General features: G+C 31.4%; 1 protein-coding gene across 2 annotated transcripts in view; it reads right to left on the reverse strand.

The window, feature by feature from the left end:
* The window catches only part of LOC145265602 (receptor-type guanylate cyclase Gyc76C-like), a 644,892-nt gene that overhangs the window by 14,291 nt on the left and 604,839 nt on the right, over positions 1 to 25,762 (reverse strand). For both annotated transcript variants that reach the window (XM_080121613.1, XM_080121614.1), the window contains 3 exons: positions 24,060 to 24,240; positions 18,643 to 18,783; positions 14,525 to 14,648 (listed from right to left, as the gene is read on the reverse strand). In XM_080121613.1, coding sequence (XP_079977739.1) covers positions 14,525 to 14,648; positions 18,643 to 18,783; positions 24,060 to 24,240 — 446 coding nt within the window. The remainder of the gene's footprint in view (positions 1 to 14,524; positions 14,649 to 18,642; positions 18,784 to 24,059; positions 24,241 to 25,762) is intronic.

The raw sequence follows: 25,762 nt of genomic DNA on the forward strand, positions 1-25,762 counted from the left end.
CACCGCACACATAAATTGAGGAAAGCCAAAGGAACAGCTGAAAATTTATTTTGTTTATTTTAATTAACAAAACGTTTTTAAAGACAATGAAATCAAATAAGAAACAGCTTTGTTGTTATCATTATGAAAATGACCCAAAGGTCATTAAAACTTATAAATAACATTAGTTGCTTCTTGTTGTAGACCCGCGATAGGGGTCACAAATGAAAGAAACCACAAGTAGTGTAAAGTGTATAAAATATAATATGTATTTATCAAAAAGAATACGGGAGCCACTAAAGTGGTATGAGAGGAACGTGTTCGTAGCATGTGGTTAAACATGGTATTATGCCCCCGTCTAGTCTATGGAACCAGTGGTATTCATAGAACTGGTTGATTCCACTTAGTTCTGAAATAGGGGTGATTTGTAACCCACAACAGTAACGTAGTACATTACTATGATCATTATGTACAGAACGAAATAAAATATCAAATTTTTCAATATTGCTATAATATGTCACATTTAGTCTATAGATATTTATAAAGTTTATGTGGATCTTTTAATATTTTTAATACTTATATGGATTTGTTAATTTTTATAAAATTAATGTACGTTTTTTAATTTTTATAAAGTTTATGTGAATTTGTTAATTTTTAAAAAGTTTATGTGGATCTTTTAATTTTTATAAAATTAATGTACATTTGTTAATTTTTATAAAATTTATGTGGATTTGTTCATTTTTATAGAGTTTATGCGGATTTGTAAATTTTTATAAAATTAATGTGCGTTTGTTAATTGTTATAAGATTTAGGTGGATTTGTTAATTTTTATAGTGTTTATGTGGATTTGTAAATTTTTATAAAATTAATGGGCATTTGTTCATTTTTATAAAATTTATGTGAATTTGTTAATTTTTAAAGAGTTTATGTGGAATTTGTAAATTTTATAGATTTTGTGTGAATTTTTTGATTTGTATAAAATTTATGTAGATTTTTCGATTTTTCGAACGTTTATGTGAATTTTATTAAAATTTATATGTATTTATTATTTTTCATAATGTTCATTTGAATTTGTTAATTTTTATAAAGTTTATGTAGATTTTAAAATTTTTATAAAGTTTATGTCGACTTGTTAATTTTTATAAAGTTTTTGTGGATTTGTTAGTTTTTATAAAGTTTATATGAATTTGTTTGTTTTTATAAAATTAATTTGGATTTGCTAATTTTTATAAAGTTTATGTAGATTTTTAAATTTTTATAAAGTTTATGTGGATGTGTTTGTTTTTATAAAGTTTATGTGGATTTAATAATTTTTATAAAGTTTTTGTGGATTTGTTCGTTTTTATAGAGTTGATGTGTATTTGTTAAATTTTTTTAATCAATGTGCATTTGTTAATGTTATAAAATTTATGTGGATTAACTAATTTTTATAAAGTTTATGTAGATTTTAAAATTTTTATAAAGTTTATGTGGATTTGTTAGTTTTTCTTACGTTTATGTGTATTTGTTAGTTTTTATAAAGTTCATGTGTATTTGTTAGTTTTTACAAAGTTAATGTGCATTTGTTGCTTTTTATAAAGTTTAGGTGAATCTTTTTTAGTTTTTAAAATGTTTATGTGAATTTATTTGTTTTTTATAAAATTAATTTGGATTTGTTAATTTTTAGAAAGTGTATCTAGATTGTTAAACTTTCATAAAAATTATGTGGATTTGTTTGTTTTTAGAAAGTTTATGTGGATTTTTAAATTTTAATAAAATTTATGTGGATTTGTTAATTTTTATAGAGTTTATGTGGATTTGTTAATTATTATAAAATTTATGTGGATTTGTTAATTTTTATAAACTTTATGTGGATTTGTTAATTTTTATAGAGTTTATAAGCATTTGTTAATTTTTCTAGAGTTTGTGCGATTTTTTTGATTTGCATAAAGTTTATGTAGATTTTTCGAATTTTTCTAAAGTTTATGTTAATTTTATAAAATTTATGTGTATTTATTATGTTTTATAAGGTTAATTTGAATTTGTTAATTTTATAAAGTTTATGTAGATTTGTTAATTTTTATAAAGTTTATGTGAATTTGTTCGTTTTTAAAAAGGTTTTGTGAATGTGTTCGTTTTTATAAAAGTAATTTTGATATGGATGTGTTAATTTTTAAAAAGTTTATGTGAATTTGTTTTTTTTATAAAGTTTATGTGTATTTGTTAGCTTTTATAAAATTTGTGAGAATTTGTTAATTTTTATAAATTTTACGTGGATTTGTTGATTCTTGTATAGTGTATATAGGTTTTGTTAATTTTTATAAAATCTATGTGGATTTGCTGATTTTTATAAAGTTGATATGGATCTTTTGACTTTTATAAAATGTGAATTTGTCGATTTTTATATTTTAGGATTTCAATTTGGCATTTATGTCGAGATGGATGCACTTTTTATGTCATTTTTTCTATGGCCAAAAGTAAATTCGTCTATCTTTCTTTCTATCCATCTATCTATCTATCTATCTATCTATATATATATATATATATATATATATATATATATATATATATATATATATATATATATCATTGAAAGGTCTTCGGGCTTTGAAAAACGGTAACTGTATGCTAAAAAATAAAAACAAATTTTTCAGTGTATAAAACACAAATGTTGCGCAATATCCAACCGCACATCCTCTGAACTGTAATCGCATCTAAGAGAGTCCTGTAACAAGGAAAAGTTCGGGACGACTCGAAACGATACCAGGTTAAGCAAACAAAAATAAAAAACAAAAAAATAAAAACAAAAAATAAAAAATAAAAACAAAAAATAAAAAATAAAAAAACAACCGATTTATTTTTTAGTTTTCCCTCTAAAATGTTTGCAAAAAAGTGCTTGAGAGACGAGTCAGTCGTAATTTTTTATCCATATATGGAAAGAATATATAAAACTATTTTTTCTCTTCTTAAAGTAATTACACACGACAGCAGTAGCGTGCAGAGATTTGGTGATGCACCAAAAGACAGGCGTATACGTCTTAATACTGAGAAAGAAATATAGTTTGATTAGCATTAGATAACCAGTTGCAATTTGGATGCTGGGTGCCCTCCTTTCTCTGCATGCCACCACAAGTAAGATCTGGGAGTCTAGTCTGCCTTACTATTTTTTATTCATATCTTGGACGAGTATATATGGATGAAAACCCAAGCACATTAGTGAAAGGAGAAATGAGTTCATTCTAGTGATGGTACAATTCCAATATTTTTTCCATCCAATACATTTCTTTCATTTCTAGTACATTTCTCGAGACATTTCATTGTTGCATTAGCTCCCCTGTTTTCAAAACCGTGATAGATGATTCGACGTCCCCGACGAAACATCTTCCAACAGATATTACGTTTTATGATATAAAATATTATAATATCATTTTTTATTATTTATTATTAGCATTTTATATGAAAATAATTGGAACAATGTGTACAATTCTTACTTTTAATTAATGTGTAATTTTTATTTCTTGTAATTAAGTTCGCTTTATTTTGTTGTGAAAAATTATTAAACATTTTTTTTTACAGAAATGTATAATTCTTGCGACAAACTACTTACTACTGCAAATATTACTACTGCTGCGACTACTACTACTACTACTACTACTACTAATAATAATAATAATACAAACACTATTACTACTACTACTACTAATAATAATAATATTAATATAAATACTATTACTATGAATAATAATTATATTAATACAAATACTATTACTACTATTAATAATAAAGATACTAATAATAATACAAATCTTTTTACTACTAATAATAATAATTATAATGACACAAATACTGCTACTGCTACTAACATTAATACTACTACGGATACAGATACTACTACTAATATTAATACTACTACTAATAATAATCATACAAGCACTACTATTACTACTACTTATAATACTAAAAATACTACTACTACTACCAATAATAATAAAAATTAATACAAATACTACTACTACTACTAGTAATAATAATTATTTCAATAATACAAATACTGCTACTACTAATAATAATAATTAAATCACTACTTATAATATTAATGATACAAATATTACTACTAATAATAATACAAATACTACTAATACTACTACTACTAAAAATACTACAATACTACTACTAATAATAATAAAATGAATACACATACTACTACTACTAGTAATAATAAAAATTTCGATAATAAAAATAAATCTTCTATCACTACTACTACTACTACTACTACTACTTCTAATAATAATAATAATAATAATAATTATAATTTGTCTAAAAATGTGATAAATTTCTTCAGTTAAAATATCTGTTGGAAAATGTTTTGCCGGGGACACCAAATCATCTACCACCGTCCAGGAAACAGGGGAGGTAATGCAACACTGAAATGTCTCGAAGAATATGCCGGAATGCCCAATTACCGATTCATTACCAAATTCCCCATTCCGGTACAATTACCAGTTCCGATTCTTCATAAATTTTTAAATATTTAACCATAAAGTTGTTGTTTTTATCCCCGATTACCGTCAAAACAAATGTTGAATATGCAAATATTTTTACAGGCGTAACAAACACTTTAGTGGGAAGATGTAATTTATAGGGTTTAGTTGTTCGAAATCAATAAATGTTTATTATTTTATTATTACTACCAGGAGTGAAAGATTAAAAAAAAAATTAAACTAAAATGATAATTAAAGATCGTTTTTGGCATCGGAAAATAATCACAAATTTTCCTGATTACGATACCCCCAAAGTTCCAGTTTTTTTTTTACATATGGCTAACCTCTTATTAAGGCCCGGAGGCCACTCAAGAATTAATGAGTGTACAATAGTCAATGGGACAATATCGTAGTAATCTTAGTGGAAATTTGGTAAATTGGATTACTTAAGATGAACGGCTCATCAAGAACTTGTTTAGGTTGGACTTGAAGATAACCATTTTGTAGTCAACAGAAAGGCAGAGAAACGGAACAGTTCCACAGGCGTGTTGTTCTAAGAAAGAAGCTTTGTTCATAGAATTCACGTTTAGGTTTGAACACACATAAAAAGTGGGGGGAATTATTGATTGACCATAGATTGGAGTTCAAACGAGCACTTGTCAATAAATAACGATATGGCAGAGACAAATTAGCAAAGTCGTTTCTGTTGGAAAGATATTGCATGGAAAAGAAAAGGGCACCCGCCTACTAGGCTACGATGGGTGTTGAACTCTGTCAAGGCAGGCTAGGTTGCTGCGAGCAGCTCCTGCCCAGATGTAGATATAGTACTCCACCCTAGGACGTACTTGGCTCTTATACAGGTACAAGATTGCATCGACAGTGAGGTATCTACTGGAACGTTTCCCGGTTCCGATTACTCGTCCCAACACTAGTGTATTCCTTAAAGTAAGTGATGTTCACTGATGTATGTAATAGGCACATTATAATACGAATTATCCTCGTTGTTGTTGTTGAAATCATAGTATGCCCTTTGTATCAGATTTCGGCGTTGTATCGCGTCTCTGGTTTCTAGGTGGGCACTTCGGAGTGCGTTCTCTCCGATGTCAGGTTTTCAGGTCGTTAAAAACACGACCGTAAACAACACGGCAGGCACTTCCTTTCTTCGGATGAAAATTTCTGCTTCGTCATTCCTTCCTTTTTTATTTTTTCTTGTTTTATCGATTTCTAATATGCATTCACACACACACACACACAAAAAAAAAAGAACTCGAGACATTTTCCGCTTTCCGTTCGACACTCTTTCCTTCCAGTCCACAGCGACGCCAGAATATAAGGAATTGATATTCGCAACATGCGTCCATTCAATCTGCGAAGTTAACGATGCGAAGATGTGAAACCTGTATTGAAACAAAGTTTACACACTCCCTAACCAAACATTTTCTGAACTACGGAGGTGCTATTTCCCTGTTAGATATGACATATGCTATTTTTATTAAAGCGTGGTAGTCTATTAAAAATGGTGTTTCGAACTGAAGTGTGACGGACTATACAAAATACTATTTCGAACTAATGCGTGACAGACCACTATTTCGAACCGAAGCGTGACAGACTATTGAAATTGCTATTTCGAACTCATGGTTACATATTATGAAACATTGATATTTCGAACTTAAGAGTAACAGAAAATACAAAATATTATTTCAAACTATAAATTGATTAACTATTAAAATACTATTTAGACCTGAAGCATGACACACTATTATAATTCTATTTCGAAAATATTATTTTGAGCTTAAGCTTGACAAACTATTCAAGTTCGGACATAACTACTGAAATATTGTTTCGAATTAGAGTATGCCAATTTATTGAAAATGCTATTTACAACCGTGACAGACTATAAAAAAATACTGTATCTAACCGCGACACATTATATGATTTTTGTAACTAGCGTATAGCACGTGATAGAACATTTAATATTGTTCCTATTTACAACGCCTCCCCACAGGACAGAGTTAGACACCAGGGTCGTTTTTTAACGTGGAGAAAAGGAACAAAAATAAAAATTGTCTCAGTCGTGAAGGATTTCTCCTCCACTGACAGAGAACAAGAAATTGAAGTGCAGCATCTGAAGAACAGATACTACACTTTGATGTATTTATTTGCTCCCCCACTGAGCAAATTAGGCACAAGGCCGATTTTTAAAGTGAGAAGTGAAGGGGAAATGGGGACCAACTCCCCGGGGAGTAGGGGAGCTGGATAGTGACAATTTGTATGAAGGGTTGCCCCTACATTGACCAAGGTCTTATATGTGGGATTGCTCCCACATACGGTCTTTGCTTACAGTATCTACCGGAATAGATACTACACTTTGATCTTGTCCCGAAGGCCAAGAAAGTATAGAAAAGTATAGTTGTATTTATTTGCTTCCCCACTGAGCAAATTAGGCACAAGGCCGTTTTTTAATGTGGAGAGAGAGGGAGGGGGAGGGAAAAGGGGACCAGCTCCCGAGAGGTGGGAAATGGGAGCTGGATAGTAACTGTTGGTCTGTAGGGTGATCCCTACATTGACCAAGGTCTGATATGTGGAGTTACCCCCACATATGGTCCTTGCTTGCAGTATCTGTCGGAACAGATACTACACTTTGATCTTGTTTATATATTTTATTGCTTTTAAAATTTTGTAAATACAATTAAGTAAAAAAACAAAAGATTTTCAAACAACAAAATTAGGCACAAGGCCCTCTTGTCCCGAAGGCCAAGAAAGTATAGAATATTGAAAATGTTATTTAAAACTAAAAACGACAGAATATTGAAAATATAGAGTAGGACGATGAAATTGTTGCGCTAAATAAAGCAACACTACAGCTTTATTTTAAAACTTTTATTGAAAAATCAATTCAGGTAACTTGATTATGTAGTAGAGCTGACATCTATTCAATGTATCCGTCCCGACAAACCCGACAAGCAGCTAAATCCCGCCCCTACACAGTAGAGATCCCTAGGTGTAAGAAAGCCTTCTACTCCAATAGTTTCTTCCCTAGAACTGCTAGACTTTGGAAGTCCCTTCCGGGATTCTGCTTTCCCAACTGTACTGACATGCAGAAGTTCAAGTGTAATGTTCCAAATAGTTTCCCCTTACTCACCAGTGGCACTGTGCCTTGTTTGGGGTGAAAATTGAAAAAAAGAAATCACCACCTCGATACTGACCTGGAACTTAGAGAGCATACTTTTTCCATAAGCGCTGGCGGAAGCTCGGCGAATACTCAGCAAATAGCGGCGATCAGACTGGCTTTGGTGTTGTGGTAGGTCATGTTGGTGATGTTCTCGACGTACAAGTAAACGAAGTAGTCCAGCGGGTTCAGGTCAGGAGAAAAGGAGTCAGTGAGAGAAGAGTACAAATTCGTAGTACTCCTTCTGAAGCCAAACCTGGGTCTCATTGGATTTGTGGGCCGGCACCGAGTCCTGCTGCCATACCCAGGGTCTGCCAGCAGCCACCTGATTGCTCCAGGGGATCATCACATTCTTTAGCACATCCAGGTACACTTTTAAGCCGACTTCAAAGATGTGAGGTGGCATGATGTGGCCCTTACTTGAAATCACACCAAAGACCATAACCGTGGCCGGAAACTTTGTTTTCCTCACTATGCGTACGTACCTATTATTCGTGGCAATCCAGCGATTTATTTTGAGGGTACTGGCAATGGTCCTGTTGACATAATTTGGATCGGTAAAGTGCATGTACAGTGGGGCATCTTTCAAATATGATAGCAGGAGCCTGTTGCTCTTGGAATTTGTACACAAATGGCGAACTGGTTTGTAACAAAAAAAAGAAATCGGTTTTCACCAAATCGAAATGGAATCATGTCGTCTTTTCTAGGGAGACAATTTTTCGTTCCACCCTGTACTATTTTGTCTATTGTAAATATCACTTCAGACCGAGTCATGACAGGCCGACAAATGGGCTGACGGACAAAGTCTTTTAATATAGACGCAAATGTACAACGCGTCCAAAAACACTTTTACTAAAAAGAATCTCGTCTATCGTCGTCTCCATACTGACGGAATTCCCATTGTTGGTCCAAATCTTTAATCCGGTCGTTGACACGAAATCATTGTCTCAACCAACCATAAGCTAAAGACACTCGCGCGACTATTTCATCTGTTGATTTTTTTTTTTTTTTTAGAGGCGGCGAACTTTTAATTAAATCAAATCACAGACACATATTTTTATGTGGTATATTTCCAATGATTAATTCTTGAAATTTATTATGTAAATACAATTTCGGTTATATTACCCCCCCCACCCTGCTGCTTGAGCGTATATGGAGTATTCTATAGATCCAATTTTCTCAAACTCTATGCATTAAATTAGTCTCTATTTCGACAATAACCCGTCGAATGTTGTCTTCCAAGTGGTCTATTGTGTCTGGTTCATCAGTGTAGTTACGAAACTTTACATATCTCCCAAATAAAATAATCTAACGGAGTAGAACCGCATGAACGAGGTGACAAACTGGAAGGTCCATTTCGTGAAATTAATTGTTCATCAAATGTTTCTTTCAGTAAATTGATCATATCGTGCAGTGTGTGGAAGATAATTCCGTTCTGCTGAAACCGTATCATGAGTTGCCAAAACTGAACACAAAATATCCGATAGTTGCCAAATCTGCACTTAAAGAAAATAGTTATTCGTATTATTTGGATTCATCGGACTACTGGTCTCATCTTGAGTTATTTTCACGTTGTTTCGGTTGATGTAACCGCAAGGACCCGTGACTCAGTCGTTAAAGTATTTGGTTGGTGTACAAATCACGTCGCTTTTTGTCGTTCAAATTCAAAAGATCATAACTCCTTTCATAATAAACTTTTATAATCGAAATAAAAACCATTAGAATCGACACATTTTTGCCAACAAGAAACAAGTTTATTTATTCCATTAGCATAGAAATATGGAGTTCTGGAAGCGATAAAGTCATTGAAGGCCGATCCGGCATCATTACGGCTTTTGGAACATTTTTCGCGCAGGAAGTTGTCGAAATGCTTGAAAAATGATAATCAGTGGGTGAGAGGTCCGATGAATATGGTGGATGAGGCAGAGTCTCGTAATTCAATTCGTTTAGCTTCTGCAGGGTCAGTTGAGATACACGCGGGTGAGCTTTGTCATGGAGGAGAATTGGTCCCTTCATATTGACCAATCTCTTTGGAGCTTCTGATACATTTCGTCAATTTGTCGACAGTACTTCTCCACTGTAATCGTTTCGCCTGGATTCAAGAAGCTGTGATGGATGAGATCGGCCGCATACCACCAAACAGCCCTCAATACGTATTATTTTATTTTATTTTTTTGGGTGATATTTCGGCTTCGGGAAGTGTTGTGGAGCTTCTCTGACATCCAACCATTGTGCCAAACGTTGTCGTAGAGGATCCACTTCTCATCACACGTCACAATCCACTCTAGAAATGGGTCGTTTTTGTTGCGCAGAAGGAGCATAGAAGACACCTCAAAACGACGTTTTCTTTTTATTATCGTTCAATTCATGCGGCATTCATTTATCCAGTTGTCGACCTCGAGTTCAACAGCAACGTTTCGTGTGGTATTGCGAGGATCGGCTTCAATTAAGGCTTTCAAATGTTTTTTTCTCAACTGCAATCGGTCGGCCGCGATCGTTTTCACTGTCGAGGCCCTCGTAACCATTGCGAAATTTCTTGAACCACCGTTTTGCCACATGTTTGTTAATGGTTCCTGAGCCAAACGCATCATTGATATCATGATCTAGAACCATTATATATCAAGTTTCAAGTTTTAAGACAGAAAATAACAGAGGAGTTTTGTTGAAACCTTCTGTACACACTTTCTTTCAAACCGAAAATCACACCCGAATATCCTATATAAAAAAGAACAATGTAATCTTGACTTGATTTTTAATATCGCTCATGTTTTTCGTCTGGTGAGGTGTTATCCTTGAATGAGCATCCCACTGAAACATATATGCACATATGTAACCAATAATGTTTGTATAATAAACAGACTATATACCAGCTCTGTCCTGCATTGAGCACTCTTTAATAATCACACAGGTTTGATTTACCTCTAGGAAACCAATCTATACAACCATCATACATATATATATATATATATATATATATATTGTGTATATTTAGGCAGCATTTTCTCATTTAGACAAATATTATTGAATAGCACGGAATTATTCTGTTTTACAGTTTTCCTTTTTATCTTCTCCAATCTCCGAATAGTCCTTTTGTGTTCTCGAAATTGTATATATGGATCCAACATATACAATTTCGAGAAGAACACAAAAAGGACTATTCGGAGATTGGAGAAGATAAAAAGGAAAATTGTAAAACAGAATAATTCTGTGCTATTCAATAATATTTGTCTATATATATATATATATATATATATATATATATATATATATATATATATATATATATATATACATTACAAAATTTAAGATAGTAAGGTATTGGTCGCAGAATACTCAAATAAGAAATAGTGAAATTTCCTTAATTCACGAGTTTCGAAAAAATGCGTCCTTTCGCGGATTAAGGAAATTTTAATACATCTGATTTGAGTATCCTGTTGAACAATAAATTCATATAAAATATACTTTACAATCTTAAATTTGGTTCCTCTATAACAGGCTCTATTTCCTATCTTGGTTTTATTGAGCTTTTTATCTGGTTAGAATTACTATATAAATATTCTTAATACACGGATTCTTTACTAACTCTTCTTTCTTCACGTTAACACCATGACGAGAAAAAAAAAAAGAAAGAAAAATGTATAAAATTCTGAGGATGGAGTCTATCTTTGAATTATTAATTTTTAAACAAATAAATATTTGTTTATTTTTCATAATATTGCGTTGTAATTTGACTTTAAACGTATTTTATACGCATTTTATTTTAAAATTTTAACAACTATTCTATCACGGAAAACACAACTGACTTTCGTATCATGTGCGCCAAGCATATTCTCCCGGCATTTGAAAATAACACCGTAGACGGACATCGCGCAGATTTTTTATAAACTGTTTTTTCTTGAATTTAACAGAAAATAGAAAGAAAAAAAGAAGAAAAATAAGAAAAAAAGAAAAAAAGTGTATGAAATTCTGGGGATGCAGTCTCCGAAATATTAATTTTAAACGAATAAATATGTGTTTATTTTCATAATATTGCGTTGTAATTTGGCTTACAAACGTATTTTATACGTATTATATTTTAACATTTAAACAACGCTTCTATCACGGAAAGCAACTCTGACTTTATACAAATATTAATATTTAGATTTCTTTTATGTTTGCAGAAGCTTTTGACTTCTAAACTTAATATTTACCAATATATATATATATATATATATATATATATATATATATATATATATATATATATATATATATACATACAAATATATATATATATATATATATATATATATATATATATATAAATATATATATATATATATATATATATATATATATATATATATATATATATATATATATATATATATATATATATATATATATAAAGAAACGTGCCTTTGTTGAATTCCTTTATGGAAAGTTCCCGGCTTTTCCAAAAAGGATTATTTTTGTGGGAATTCTTTGGAAGCTCTCGACGTTGGCCTCAGATGTCGTGGCCAACCTGAGTTGTTGATTCAATCTTTAAGGTATCGAAATCAAAAATGTGAATTTTCTTTCTTTCTTCTTTTTTTTTTCGAATCTTCGCTGTTGGTTCCATCTTGCCTGTTCTTTGACGCTCGGAAATTCTTTGATGTTTTTTGAATGTTCTCATCCTAAACTGAAAGCGACCTATTTGTTACCATTTACCGTTTACCGAAGCCATTCCATTTATTAATGTTATCGAACTCGTTTTATTCGACATCTTTGCTCAATGAAAACGAGGCATGGTTGTTTTGGCGAAGCGCTATCTATCGCTGGCGCCTCATGCGTAGGTGCCGTCCTTCTGTATTACCCCCTCTTATTTGTTTTCTCTCTCTCTCTCTTTCTCTCTCTCTCTCTCTCTCTCTCTCTCTCTCTCTCTATATATATATATATATATATATATATATATATAGATAGATAGATAGATAGAGAGAGAGATTGTCTAATGTATTCGCTCGAATTCGACGTTTAATAGTCCTTAGTTCCCTACATTCCCGTGACAATTATTAGGTTGCTCGAAAGCAAAGGCTTAGCAAATGGAACAAAGGGTAGCTCCGTGACTAAGTTCGAATCTGATGACCGGCATGAATTGTCACAGCCTACACTGATGATTGCATTAGTCTAAAAATAATTATTGTTTAATTAAATATATATATGTGTGTGTATGTCAAAAGAGATACTACACTTTGAACCTAACTCGAAAACCAGAAATAAAGAAAATCTTTCTCGTACAAAGTAAATACGAAATGTTTTTTTTTTTTTTTTTTTTTTAGTCTTATTCCGAAACAAAGTGACTTTGTTTTTTCTTTCATCGTTGGATAGTGGTGTGTGTGTTGGTGGGTGGAGGTTGGGATACGAAACATGATCATCCTCAAACCGTTGGGGTGCAGCAGCGGTCGTAATTGGATACAGCGGAAGTGGGGTGGCGGAAATTTTATTTTCCGGGAGAGAAGATGGTGAAGGTGATTCTTGCGACAAAAATGAAAAGCGGGGGGGGGGGGGCATAAGTGATGATGCGTGGAAGGGAAGCAAATTACGGAGGTTGGAATGATGGAGGAGTATAGCTAAAAAATAAGAAGCTTAGAAAAAGACTTAAATGGAAGGGAAGAGAACAGAGAGTAAATGATTTGGATTAGAATTGTTTTACGGCATATCAACCTTATAAGTTATTTAATATACATACCATCTATCTATCTACCTAAATATCTATTTCTCTATCCATACATCTATCTATCTATCTATCTATCTATCTATCTATCTATCTATCTATTGATCTAGAAAACTGAGAATTTGTGCGTGAGGACCACCTCTCAAACTATATACTCAGCAATTTTTTCGAGTTACAGACTTGAAATTTTGTATATAGGGTATTCAGACACGTGGAAAAAGATTAAATCGGTTTTAATCCGGAAAAATGGGATGCTAAGGGGTCAAAATTGAAAAATTGCTACGTCGAGGCCGTCGGAATTTTATCTGTTTGTCAACTGAGAAATTGGAATCAGTGGAATGGCTGAAAAGATACAACGAATGACAAGAATGAAAACAGCCGAAATATTAAGGAAAACCATTGAATGCGGAGATTAATACACATAAGACACATGCAGTGACTACACAAGCTACTGAAGAGAAAAAACATGAAGAAGTGTTACATGGAACCAAGAATATTGAAGATGCACATCCATAAGTTCTCTACTCCGTCCCCTATTCCCTCCTATTACCCAGTCACCTCCCCCCCAAAGAATGATGTCAAATAGCCGAGAAGTGTCAAGGAGGATGGAAAGATGGAGGAGAGAACACTGATTAGACCTCCGCTGGACAAGTGCAAAGAGAACTGGGACATTGGGAATGCTTATTGCCACTCAAATTCCAATGGAGCCCAATGGCCTATGCTAGCGAGAAATCAATGGTAAGCGGCTGTCACGATAATGAAACTTCATTTGGAAATGATATCAGAAGAGGTGGAGAGTACTGGAAAACTGGGGAGGTTTGTTGCCACCCAGCTTTCAGGGAACATCCCAGGTTGTTTTCAAGGAGAGATCCTTTATGACCTGTGTGAAAGCTCTTTGTGAGTCAATAATATTAATAATAATAATAATAATAATAATAATAATAATAATAATAATAATAATAATAATAAAATAATAATAATAATAAGAAGAAGAACAACGACAACAAAGAACAAGAATAATGCTAAAGCTATAATAAGAAATGTAATAATAATAATAATAATAATAATAATAAAACCAAAATTATTAATTAATTATAATAAAAACAACAACAACAACAACAACAATAACAACAATAATAATAGCAAAAATAATAATAATAATTCCCAATAAAATTCGTTTTTTTTTTACTAAATCAATAAATAGATAAAGAAAAATATATCTACCTGCATAGGTGAACTTTCTGATGACATCGCAGTAAATCCACAAATGTCACTGAGGTAAATCGTTACAGAATCAAACAATTCGGCTTCCACTTTTTTCCCGCGTTTTAATTGCTCAGCCACGGATCTGAAAAATGTTTATATATATATATATATATATATATATATATATATATATATATATATATATATATATATATATATATATATATATAATACAAAACTTTATTGAAATTCAAAGACATTTTTCTTTTCTATAACTTTTGTTTATTTCATTCTGGATCTATTCATTACAGCCGTTTCGTTAATAGTATGACAATTTTGTGATTTTATGTTTTCATAAAAGTCTCCTTACTCCTACCAATTCATCAGATGTGATTTCCAACCGATGTTACCAACAAAGAGTTAGTTTTGTACATGATAAACCTGGAGCGTTCGTTTGAGGAAAATAAATTCTATCCCCACGTTGTTACAGGTCGGCCATCTTGGATACCGTACAGAGGAAAACGGTATGCATTGAAATTAACAATATTTCAAAAATAAACATATATATATATATATATATATATATATATATATATATATATATATATATATATATATATATATATAAGTAGATGTGTGTGTAACTATTTTACTTGAAACGTTATTACGATATACCAATCATAATGGATTAAAAATTTTTTTCAAAAGCAATATGTTTTGTTTCTTTTAAATAATAAAATATAAAGGGAAAATGTCCAAGCTCAATGACTATCTTTTGTGATTTCAGAGCAAATATAGTGTAATAGAATAATTTGCAAAAACTACAAAGACTAGGTTATCATTGGTGGTAATTATTTAATATTTTCATAAGGTACAAACTACAATATTGTTTCATTCGCGACTAACAGGTCGACCAAATTATGTCTTTGGTGCATTTTCCGTCGCTTACTCATTATATGCTTACCTTTAAAACAATAGAAAAAATTCTCTGAACGACTAACATGCAATCAACGAAACTCCCCCAATTTCCTCGTTAACTAAATTCAATTATTTTCATTTGTGTATATAAATTTATGATTACTATTATTGGTTTATATTTAAACAAATTTTTAATATATTATTTTTAATCTTTTTTTTTAACATATTCGATTCCTATTTTTTAATTGTATTAATTTATATATTTATTATTTATTTTTCAGCTCAGGTCAACTGATTTAAATTATATTAAAAATTCCATGTTTGTTTTCTTTTTCTTTATTTTTTCGACTGCTTTAGTTGATAGTTTAAACTAGTTAATTCAGTAAATTTTTAAACGTCGTGATTAATTATTGGAGGCTTTGTTATACAGTGTGACCCAAAAAGATAGGGTCCCAACCTTTATTAGGCCCCGTTTCTTAGTGTTTTGCCCGAATGAAATGAAACTTTGGTCATAACTAGTTTATTATATTCAAAACATCACATCAAAACACTAGGATCTTTGGTCTTTTTTTCTCCGTTCTACAGCATATGTTCTAGATGGCCTCCATTTAGCTTTTGTTTTTTTTTGTGTCACCCTGTATATATATTTATATATTTTATTATTTTTTATATTTTATTCTTTTATTATTATATTTTGTTATTATTTTTGAAATCATTTTGCATTTGTTATTTGGCAACGTTTTTTAATTTTAATTATTGGAAGTAAATCCGGTCTTTCGTAAGACTATTATAGCCTACGTAACTATTTTCTTTTTTAACTTACTTTTCTAACTCGAGAATTGAGAGACGCTGACGGACAGAGACTCGAGGTAACATTCAGATTGTAAAGCTTAACATAACAAGTGCAAAATTTATTCATGGTCTTTAATTTGATGTTGTTTTGTTATGAAAATTTATTTTTTTCATTAAGGAAGGTTTACATGAGATTTACAATATTATAGTATGGTTGTATACAATGAAAATGTGTTGTTCATAAATATATGCTTTTAAATTTTATATTTTTAAATATATGCTAATATATTTAAAAAGGAATTTTTATGACACAAAATGTACTCTAAGAATGTGAGGCAATAAATATTTCTATTCTATATGGACCATCTTGAATCCGGGGAATGAACTGACAAATTCATATTTACCAAGAATATTCCAACAAAAAAAAAACTGTTTTATACGAACTTATGGAAATTTGCGTATTTTCTTAACGAACATTTACCTAAGAATGCTAGTATTGATGAACTTTGTTGATTATTAAAAAATTTATAGACACGCAGAATATATATATATATATATATATATATATATATATATATATATATATATATATATATATATAGAGAGAGAGAGAGAGAGAGAGAGAGAGTTAAATAAGAATAACACAGTATAGTTTCAAGTATTATAGACAAACAATACATACACACACAAACACACAAACACACACATATGTATATACATACATATATATATGTAAGAATAACAGTACTGTTTCAAGATTTAAATATTTATTGATCCACCGACTTAGTCGAATTTGGAACTTGAAATTCACCTTCATCGGTTCGTCTGTTCCTTCCCAAAATTCTTAATAACTACTTATGACATTTTCTGAAATTTTGCATGAAGGAGGAAAGGGGGTCAAAAGGGGTCAAACTGGCCAAAAATAACATTTTCCGGGACATAAAATCTTTTCCGACCATTAGATTTTGCTGAAAATTACTCAAAAGCAAGACCGCATGAATATACATCTGGGCTTGAGCATCAGGGTGTTTTAGGGGTGAAAACACACACCTTTTGGGGCTAATTTTTTTATTATTTTTCTCCCCAAATTCAAGGTACCAGTCGATGGATCGTATAGTTTTTGGCTTGTTTTTCATACAAAACAGCTCCTTCAGCACGTTTCAATTTCCGTACATTTTTTTACAGATCCGATTCGTTATGTAAAAAACAACCGGTTATTATTATGTCAATACCGTCTCTTTTTGCATGAAAAATGAATGTTTCGATCTTGGAATGCAACTATACCGCTATTCTTTTATATATTCTTTGTTATTAGATTTAACAGACCTTAAGTTTCTTAACAAAAAAGGATTGGTGTACGAGCGACTACAGAGAGATAATTAGCAAATTTCTTGGAAAAACGAACATTACTGAATGAATTATTCTTATTAGATTATTGGTTTCATTTAACTAATTATATTTATGTATAGTTTTTACATTTTACATAATTGCGTAGAATTTAAAACAAAAATACATATGTAAAGGTTCATATATATATATATATATATATATATATATATATATATATATATATATGTATATGTATATATATATATACTAGCATTTCAGCTCGGCGTTGCCCGGATGTTTGTAGGTGTATGGTGAGCAAAAAACAAAAACAAAAAAAAACGGTCAATTTTTTCAACTTTGACACCTTAAAATTTAATGTTTTGGGCTCAGATCTATTATTACGTTAGATCTATGTCCAAGGAACCTCTATCTAAAATTTCAAGTGTTTAGACCCAAAATTGTCGGAGGAGTTTGGTAGAGTTCTCAAAGGTCAAATCGTCGAACTTTGACTTCTTAACAGCCAAATCTCTCGCCGAAAACGGATTAGAAAGATTTTCCCAAATCTCAGTACCCTGTGTATCAAATTTCGAGTCTGTAGACTGAAAATTGATAGATTTATTGTGTAGGGAAATGTACATTGACACACAGACAGGCAAACATGTTCACTTTATATATATATATATATATATATATATATATATATATATATATATATATATATATATATATATATAAGTGACCTTGTCGGTGTGTTTGCGACAATTTTCTACTAAGCTCCTTTCCGAACATTGTTTCTACAAACGTGAAATTTGATATATAGGGTATTTGGACTTGTAGCACATTTTCGATTTAGTTTTTAGCCCGTAAATTGTTGCTAAGGGGTCACAATTGAAAAGAAACCGTATAAATAAATATTTAATTATAATTGTATACACACACAAACACACGCACACACACACACACCCTTTTATATATATATATATATATATATATATATATATATATATGTGTGTGTGTGTGTGTGTGTGTATTCGTGTGTGTGTGTGTGTGTTTGTGTGCGTGCGTATGTGTCACGACACTTTATAAAACAATTTTACCTGGGTAGCATTCGCAGCAGTAGTTCTTCGGTTTTCTTTTTTTCTTCAATTAGTTGACCGGTTCGATCCTGGATGACGGCCTCCAAATTGCTCGCATATTTCTCCATCATCCCCATCATGTTATCAAATATGTTTGACTTCCTGAAGACAAACAATAAAAAAGCGGAAGTGACGTAACAAAAAAAAATGCAAAGAAAAAAAAAACATTTTAAGGTTATCCGTTTTTGATTCCATCAACCACGGTTTTACTTAAAATGTACGATCAATAAAAGTACGACACATGCACGACAACAGCTCTCCTCTGTTCGTGTGATATTTAGGTACGATAAACTAAGGCACGATAAAATAAAGCATGACAACTTACTCAGTTTTTTTTTTCGTTAAAAGCTTTGTAAAAGTTAAACAAGTTTTCTTTTCCGTCCTAGGAGGTATATTAAAATATATATATGAATCAAACATAAAAACTATATCTTTAAGTTAAAAGGAAAAAATACTTTTATGAATTCGTAAAAGATTTGTTTTTATAGTAAAAGATTTTTTAATAATAAACGTTTACCCAAAAATGACTGAAAATTTTCTAATTCTCTGGAAAACAAAGCATTTTTATTGTTGTTATTTGTATAACATTTTTTTTTAATTATTGAAGTAAATCCGATTTCTTTTTATCGTAAAACCATTATTAACCTACGTACCTATTTCTTTTTTAACAGTTTTTAACGTGAGAATTGAGAATTGAGAGACGCAGACGGACAGAGACTTGAGATAACATTCAGCTTATAAAGCTGAACATCCCACGTGCTATATTTATTCATGGCCTTAAGTTTATTTTTCGTATTATTTGAATTCTTCGGACTACTATTCTCATCTTGAGTGTCATTTTCACAACGTTTCAGTCAATGTAACCTCCGACCTTCTCCAGATAAAAAATGCACTCACGAATTATTTAGAACCTCTATCCAATCATGGCTGATGAAACGAGAGTAGGCTATCCCCGTGAAGTAAATCAAATAAACGATTCCGTTCAGAAATTCCGTCGAAATTCCCGAGTTCGACAGAAACATTCCCGAGTTCGTCGTTTATGATCATAAAGGCAACAAATCGATGGGATAGCAATGAAGCCCGTATTGGAATCGTCCTTTAGTAACTTTTATATATCCAACCTGGAGAATAACATATTTAATACTATTAAAAAACTGTTTATTTATGTAAGGTAGGTCGACCATATCTTTATTCTAGCTGACAATAAGGAAATAGAGAAAGTAAAATAAGTTAATCGTGACCTCCTGCCGGTCCTGTAGCACGTATGTGCACAATGACCCATATATCTGACATGTTCAGCAGATTTTGGTCTTGATTAGCGAATCTAGGCTAAAGATAACGCATGACTTACGCCTTTTTTCTACTCTCGTCTACTTGACCCCACAGGAGGAGAACCTATCCTTAAACTTCCTTTTAAAAGTAGTCGTTTTGAAGTACAAGACTTTTTTCTTTTTTTTTTTAAGGGAGAGTAAAAAAGGCATTTTTGATGCATTTTCGGCAGCCAAAAAACTTTTGCTTCTCCTGTTTTGTCCTTCAGTCCTCATCTTCATTTTCAAACAAACGCCGTACTAGCTTTCACTTATGAATTAAACTCAAATAATAGCATTCCATTTCTAGACGTTGTCATAGACTCCAGCAAAGATGAATTCAATCATTTTCCATATAAAAAGACTCCTTCAACCAGTCAATTTCCTACCGATACAAAACTGCAATTATAAAAAATCTTATTAATCAAGCCGAATTGATCTCCTCAAAAAAAAAAAAAAAAAAAAATTCTATAGTGAATTAAAGAATCTCAAACAGGTTCTGATTAATAACCAGAGGTTAAGCAGTTGAATCTACCCCCCTCACTCTTCTAAGTTTTTGTTTCATTATTTTCCGTTTCAATGAAACTTGAAAATCACCCTATTTTCTTCTCCAAATTATTTATTTTATCGATTTATTTTCTAAATACAAAACTACACCCTCGAATTCTTGTTTAAATTTATATGACCTAACTAAATTCTCTTCGATCTACGATAGTTTTGTATTAATTTTGTTTCCATCTACGATAGTTTCGTATTAATTTTATTTCCATCTACGATAGTTTCGTATTAATTTTGTTTCCATCTACGATAGTTTCGTATTAATTTTGTTTCCATCTACGATAGTTTCGTATTAATTTTGTTTCCATATACTATCTCATAATTGATTTTACTTAATATTTTATTTCTTCAGAAGGAACTGTAATTAAAAGGTTAATTTAAAAAATGTTATTATTTCAAATTTATTTTCACTTCATACTTGTAATGTCATTTATTTAAATTTTAAATTCCTCTTTTTTATTATTGCCCGTATTTACTATATATATATATATATATATATATATATATATATATATATATATATATATATATATATATATATATATTTGTATAATTTTATATGGCCATGATTGTATCACATGACCTAAACAACTGGCCAATCGCATTGAGGTGCTTCAAAATCATGTAATGCGTTTCATCACGGAACATCGCCGGATCGAAAAAAAAATATATACACCCTCCGTCAGACTACTTCCTTATGCTCTATATTTGATAAAATCAAAAGTAAAACCCTTAAACTTTTGGCCATGTCAAACGATCAACCACTGACCTGTCAAAGTTATGCTTTGAGGGTATGTTAAAAGGAAAAAGATGCAGAGGAAATCCACGGAGAAGATGGAGAGAAAATGTTTTTGATTGGATATCTCTCAACAGTTTGGCGTCCATCAAAAAACTGTGCCTAGGTCGGAAAGAATGGCGAAAGATAAGTCTATTTTAAAATCTATCTGTAGATTATGTAGCATTTATTTAAAAAAAAAAACTGTTAAAAATAAGCCTGAAAATAATAGTCTATTAATTTGATGATATATATTCTTTTTTCTGGTAATATTATTTTTATACGAAGCGGCGGCTTTTATTAAACTCCCTTAAATGTTAGGCATCCAATGATCTGAAATAACGTTTGGAAAAATGTTACGAAGTTTTTCTATTCAAAATTCACGTTAACCACACAGCCTACATTGATTCAGATTTTACGGATGTCGTCAACAACATCGGATGTGGACATTTTCTCTCTCCACAATTGGCTTACCTTTGGGTTAATACCATAACAACACACACACACACACACACACACACACACACACACACACACACACACACACACACACACACACATATATATATATATATATATATATATAAGAAAACATTGTCTTCTTGAACAAGCAGAAAATACGATTCATAATGATATTTTTTCCAATTTTCGAATCAAATTTTTGAGAGAATAGTAAACATTACGCAAAACCGATTTTTAAAATGGTTTTTCGTTATAGGGTACACTAACCCTAACTCTAACCCTAACCCTAAACCCCACCCTCAACAGGAGACCTGCGCAGCGTAACATTTAACGATGTATTTTCTTCCTCTATCAGCAAAATCATAGCCGCTAAAAATGACATACCTCTCGCCAGGAACATAAATACGTATACATCGCACGCGAACCCCTACCAGCTCCAGCCGCCGCTATGACTACAAATCTTATTCACCGTTGATTAAAAAAAAGTCAGTCTTTTTTTCTTTCTTTTTTTTTTCTCTGTTACCTCGACCCCCACCCACCTATTATATCATATATTGCACGGATACTTCCGAAAAGGGCACCGGCTACGTAATTATTATCGTGACTGTCATAACAGTGATGCCTGCTGTAACATCAAAGAAAAAAATAACAGTAGTTAAAGAACTACTACTACTACTACTACTACTACTACTAATAATAATAATAATAATAACAATAATAATAATAATAATAATATTGATAATAAATGGTAATTATAATTATAATAATGATGATAAACATAATAATGATAATAATAGTAATAAAATAATATCAATAATAATAATAATAGTAATATTATAAAAATAATAACTATAATGATAATAATAATAACTATAATGATAATAATAATAACTATAATGATAATAATAATAACTATAATGATAATAATAATAACTATAATGATAATAATACAAGTAATAGACCTTAGTAACAATTTTGAGATCAGGAACTCCAAGTAAAAACACCGCCCGTTAAACGGTGTTTTTCTCTGTTTGTTTGCTTCGCGTTGTTTCGCTTTTTCAAAGTCGCTGATGAATTTGCATTGATTCCACTCAGCCTTTTATGGTTGATTACATGCAATGAAACCACTGGTACGCCTTTGGAATATGTATATATATAGTTTTGAAATAAACATTTGTATCTTCGGCTCTCACATCCGCGACCGAGCACTTTAGTTGATTTTTTTCACCGCTTCCTCTCTCTCGCTCTCTCTCTCTCTCTCTCTCTCTCTCTCACACACACACACACACACACTATATATATATATATATATATATATATATATATATATATATATATCCCAATCTGCCTATTGCTAGACGTCGTCCCATATTTTGTATTCCTAACACATCCTTTTCTCTTCTGATGAGAAGTATTTCGCTTCGAAATGCCTGGCATAAGGAGCTCTCATTACCCTATACACTCTATTGTATTCCCTTGTTTAAAGTTGATCAATAAATCTATATGCATCAGTATGTATTTTTCTATTATCAATATCTTTTCTTCTAATATATACATATGTGTGTGTACACAAGAGGAAAATTGGCATATATCTATATATTAATACGATAAAGCAAATAATTTTACCAATAATCCTTCATAAATTTTGATTTCGGTTTCGATAATAGATGATGGCACTGAAGTCATCTATTTTTATCTATAATTTTATCAAGAATTCTTAATAAGTTTTGATTTCGATTATATCTGTAGGAACTCAAGTTATATATAATATATATATATATATATATATATATATATATATTCTTAATAAGTTTTGGTTTCGATTTCGATTTAAGCTGATGCACTTAGGTCATATGGATATATTTATTCAATTTTTGAAATCGCAACTTTATTATATAGAAGAATCGATAGAAAATCGGCTCTCTAATAATGTATACGAAATCTGTATAAATAAAAATAGCATATTTGACCGGGCTACGCCGGGCGTCCCTGCTAGCTTAGACAAATATTTCTGCAGTTTTAACAAAAGAGCTACAATAATATCAGGGCGTTTCCATTTACGCTGAACATCCACTGAATGCCAACATTAATGTATTTCATCTGGAAAAGTCTGCTGTGGAATTTCCACAGGTCCTGCTGGCTATTATTATTATTATTATTATTATTATTATTATTATTATTATTATTATTATTATTATTATTATTATTATTTCTTATTTACGACGTATCGTTATTGACAAAATCATGCAGACCCATGTGCTAACCCGTTTACTTACATTCCTTTCAGCAGAGGCTTTAATTTTTGTCTGATCGACTTAAAGTCTGGTCTCTTTGACGGGTCCTCATCCCAACATTCCTTAATTATATCAGTCATGTATCTGTCCGTTGTTTCTAACGCTGCCAGTCGGGGTCGGAACGGTATACCGTTGTGGCACCTTCGAACTCTTTCGACAATCTCTGCAAAACAAAGACGAAAAAGAAACATTAAAAACCAACTAAAAGAACAAAAACAAAAATGTCTCTACCTCAGTACGGCCGTAATCCTATTAGTTTCTTGAACACGTGACAATACGGTTCATGAATAATTCAAGGAGCGCGAAACAGACTTTTTCTTTTCCTGTACAGGCATTTAGGCTCTTAAAAATTCAATGTTATTGCTATACATCTTATAAGATTACTGACTAATTTTTATGATTTCAGGTTAAATTGAACAGCTACAGCAGTAATTGGAATGCACCCCACTAAAGTCTGATTGTCAAAGCTGGTGAATTTTAAAATTGCAATCTGGACGTGAGGACACATTTGGAAGAAGGATATGCAATAAAATTCTGTTTAAAACTTGGGGAAAAAAATGTCGCAGACACGTATGGAATTCTTCAGAATCTTGCATGAATCGAGCATCAGTTTTTGCATGACAGAAGAGATTCAAGGAAGGTAGAGAGTTCGTGAAGGATGATAAAAGGTGTGGGAGGAGCATGGAAGTCAGAAAACCAGAGTTTCTTGGATTTGCACATGAGGATATGACAAATTTACGGGTAGAGATTCGGAACAACTTCATTTTTTTTTCCTTTCACATTTGTAATTTTATTCTTAGAATTGGTTCTTAGTCTTCGTTTGGATAAAAAAAAAAAGAGAAAATACTAAAGCTGAGATCGAAACCGAAACCTAAAGACAGTGAGTCGTACGATAACCATTACACCAGCTTAACACGTCCTTTAAAAAAAATGTTTTCCAACCTACTTATTCTTAACATAAGGAATCTTTCAAGTGAACGGTTCACACATGCGCATTCCAATTAATTAAATATATCCATCTACTTATGCATTTATATTTTTGTACGTGTGTTTACTTATACTTTGCTATGTGCATTTACATAGACATTTGCTTCTGTATTTTTATTTTTGAGCAGTTCTCAGTTTTTGCTTTATAGCTGAGCTTGTGGATGCCGACCAATTTCTTCCCCATACCTGTTGTTTTATCCCCTTTAATTTTTTTTATCACAACTTTAAATCCCAATCTATTAGATATAAACGTCTCCACATTAAATTCATAGCCCTTAACTTAGAAACAATCTATAATTTATGACTACCCATTCCACGCAATAGATTTGCTTCATTCTTGTGACTCCTGATAATTTCATTTTTAAGTCATTGCTTGTCTATTTCATTTAACTCCCCTTTTCTGCCTTAATTGTTGCACCACGTCAACGTTATTTTGTCTGGGTCATTGTGACATTGCCTTTTTTTACCCAAAAAATAACTCAATCACCGCTCATCGTTTCTGTTTCTTTATTCGCATTTTTCAAATTTCGCCTCGGCAGTAGCGTCTTGAAATCTCCGACTCTCTTCATTTTCCGCACAATTTATTTGTCTTTTAATAATTATATATTGAACTCATTCTGTTTTCCTTTGTACCCATTTGTGAATTATTTTACGTGATTTCTTTGGATTTTTAGTTCTGGACTTTGGCAGGATTTTAC

The sequence above is a fragment of the Euprymna scolopes genome, chromosome 40 (assembly GCF_053919585.1).
Source record: "Euprymna scolopes isolate OS-2025 chromosome 40, ASM5391958v1, whole genome shotgun sequence".
Taxonomy (NCBI): Eukaryota; Metazoa; Mollusca; class Cephalopoda; order Sepiida; family Sepiolidae; genus Euprymna; species Euprymna scolopes.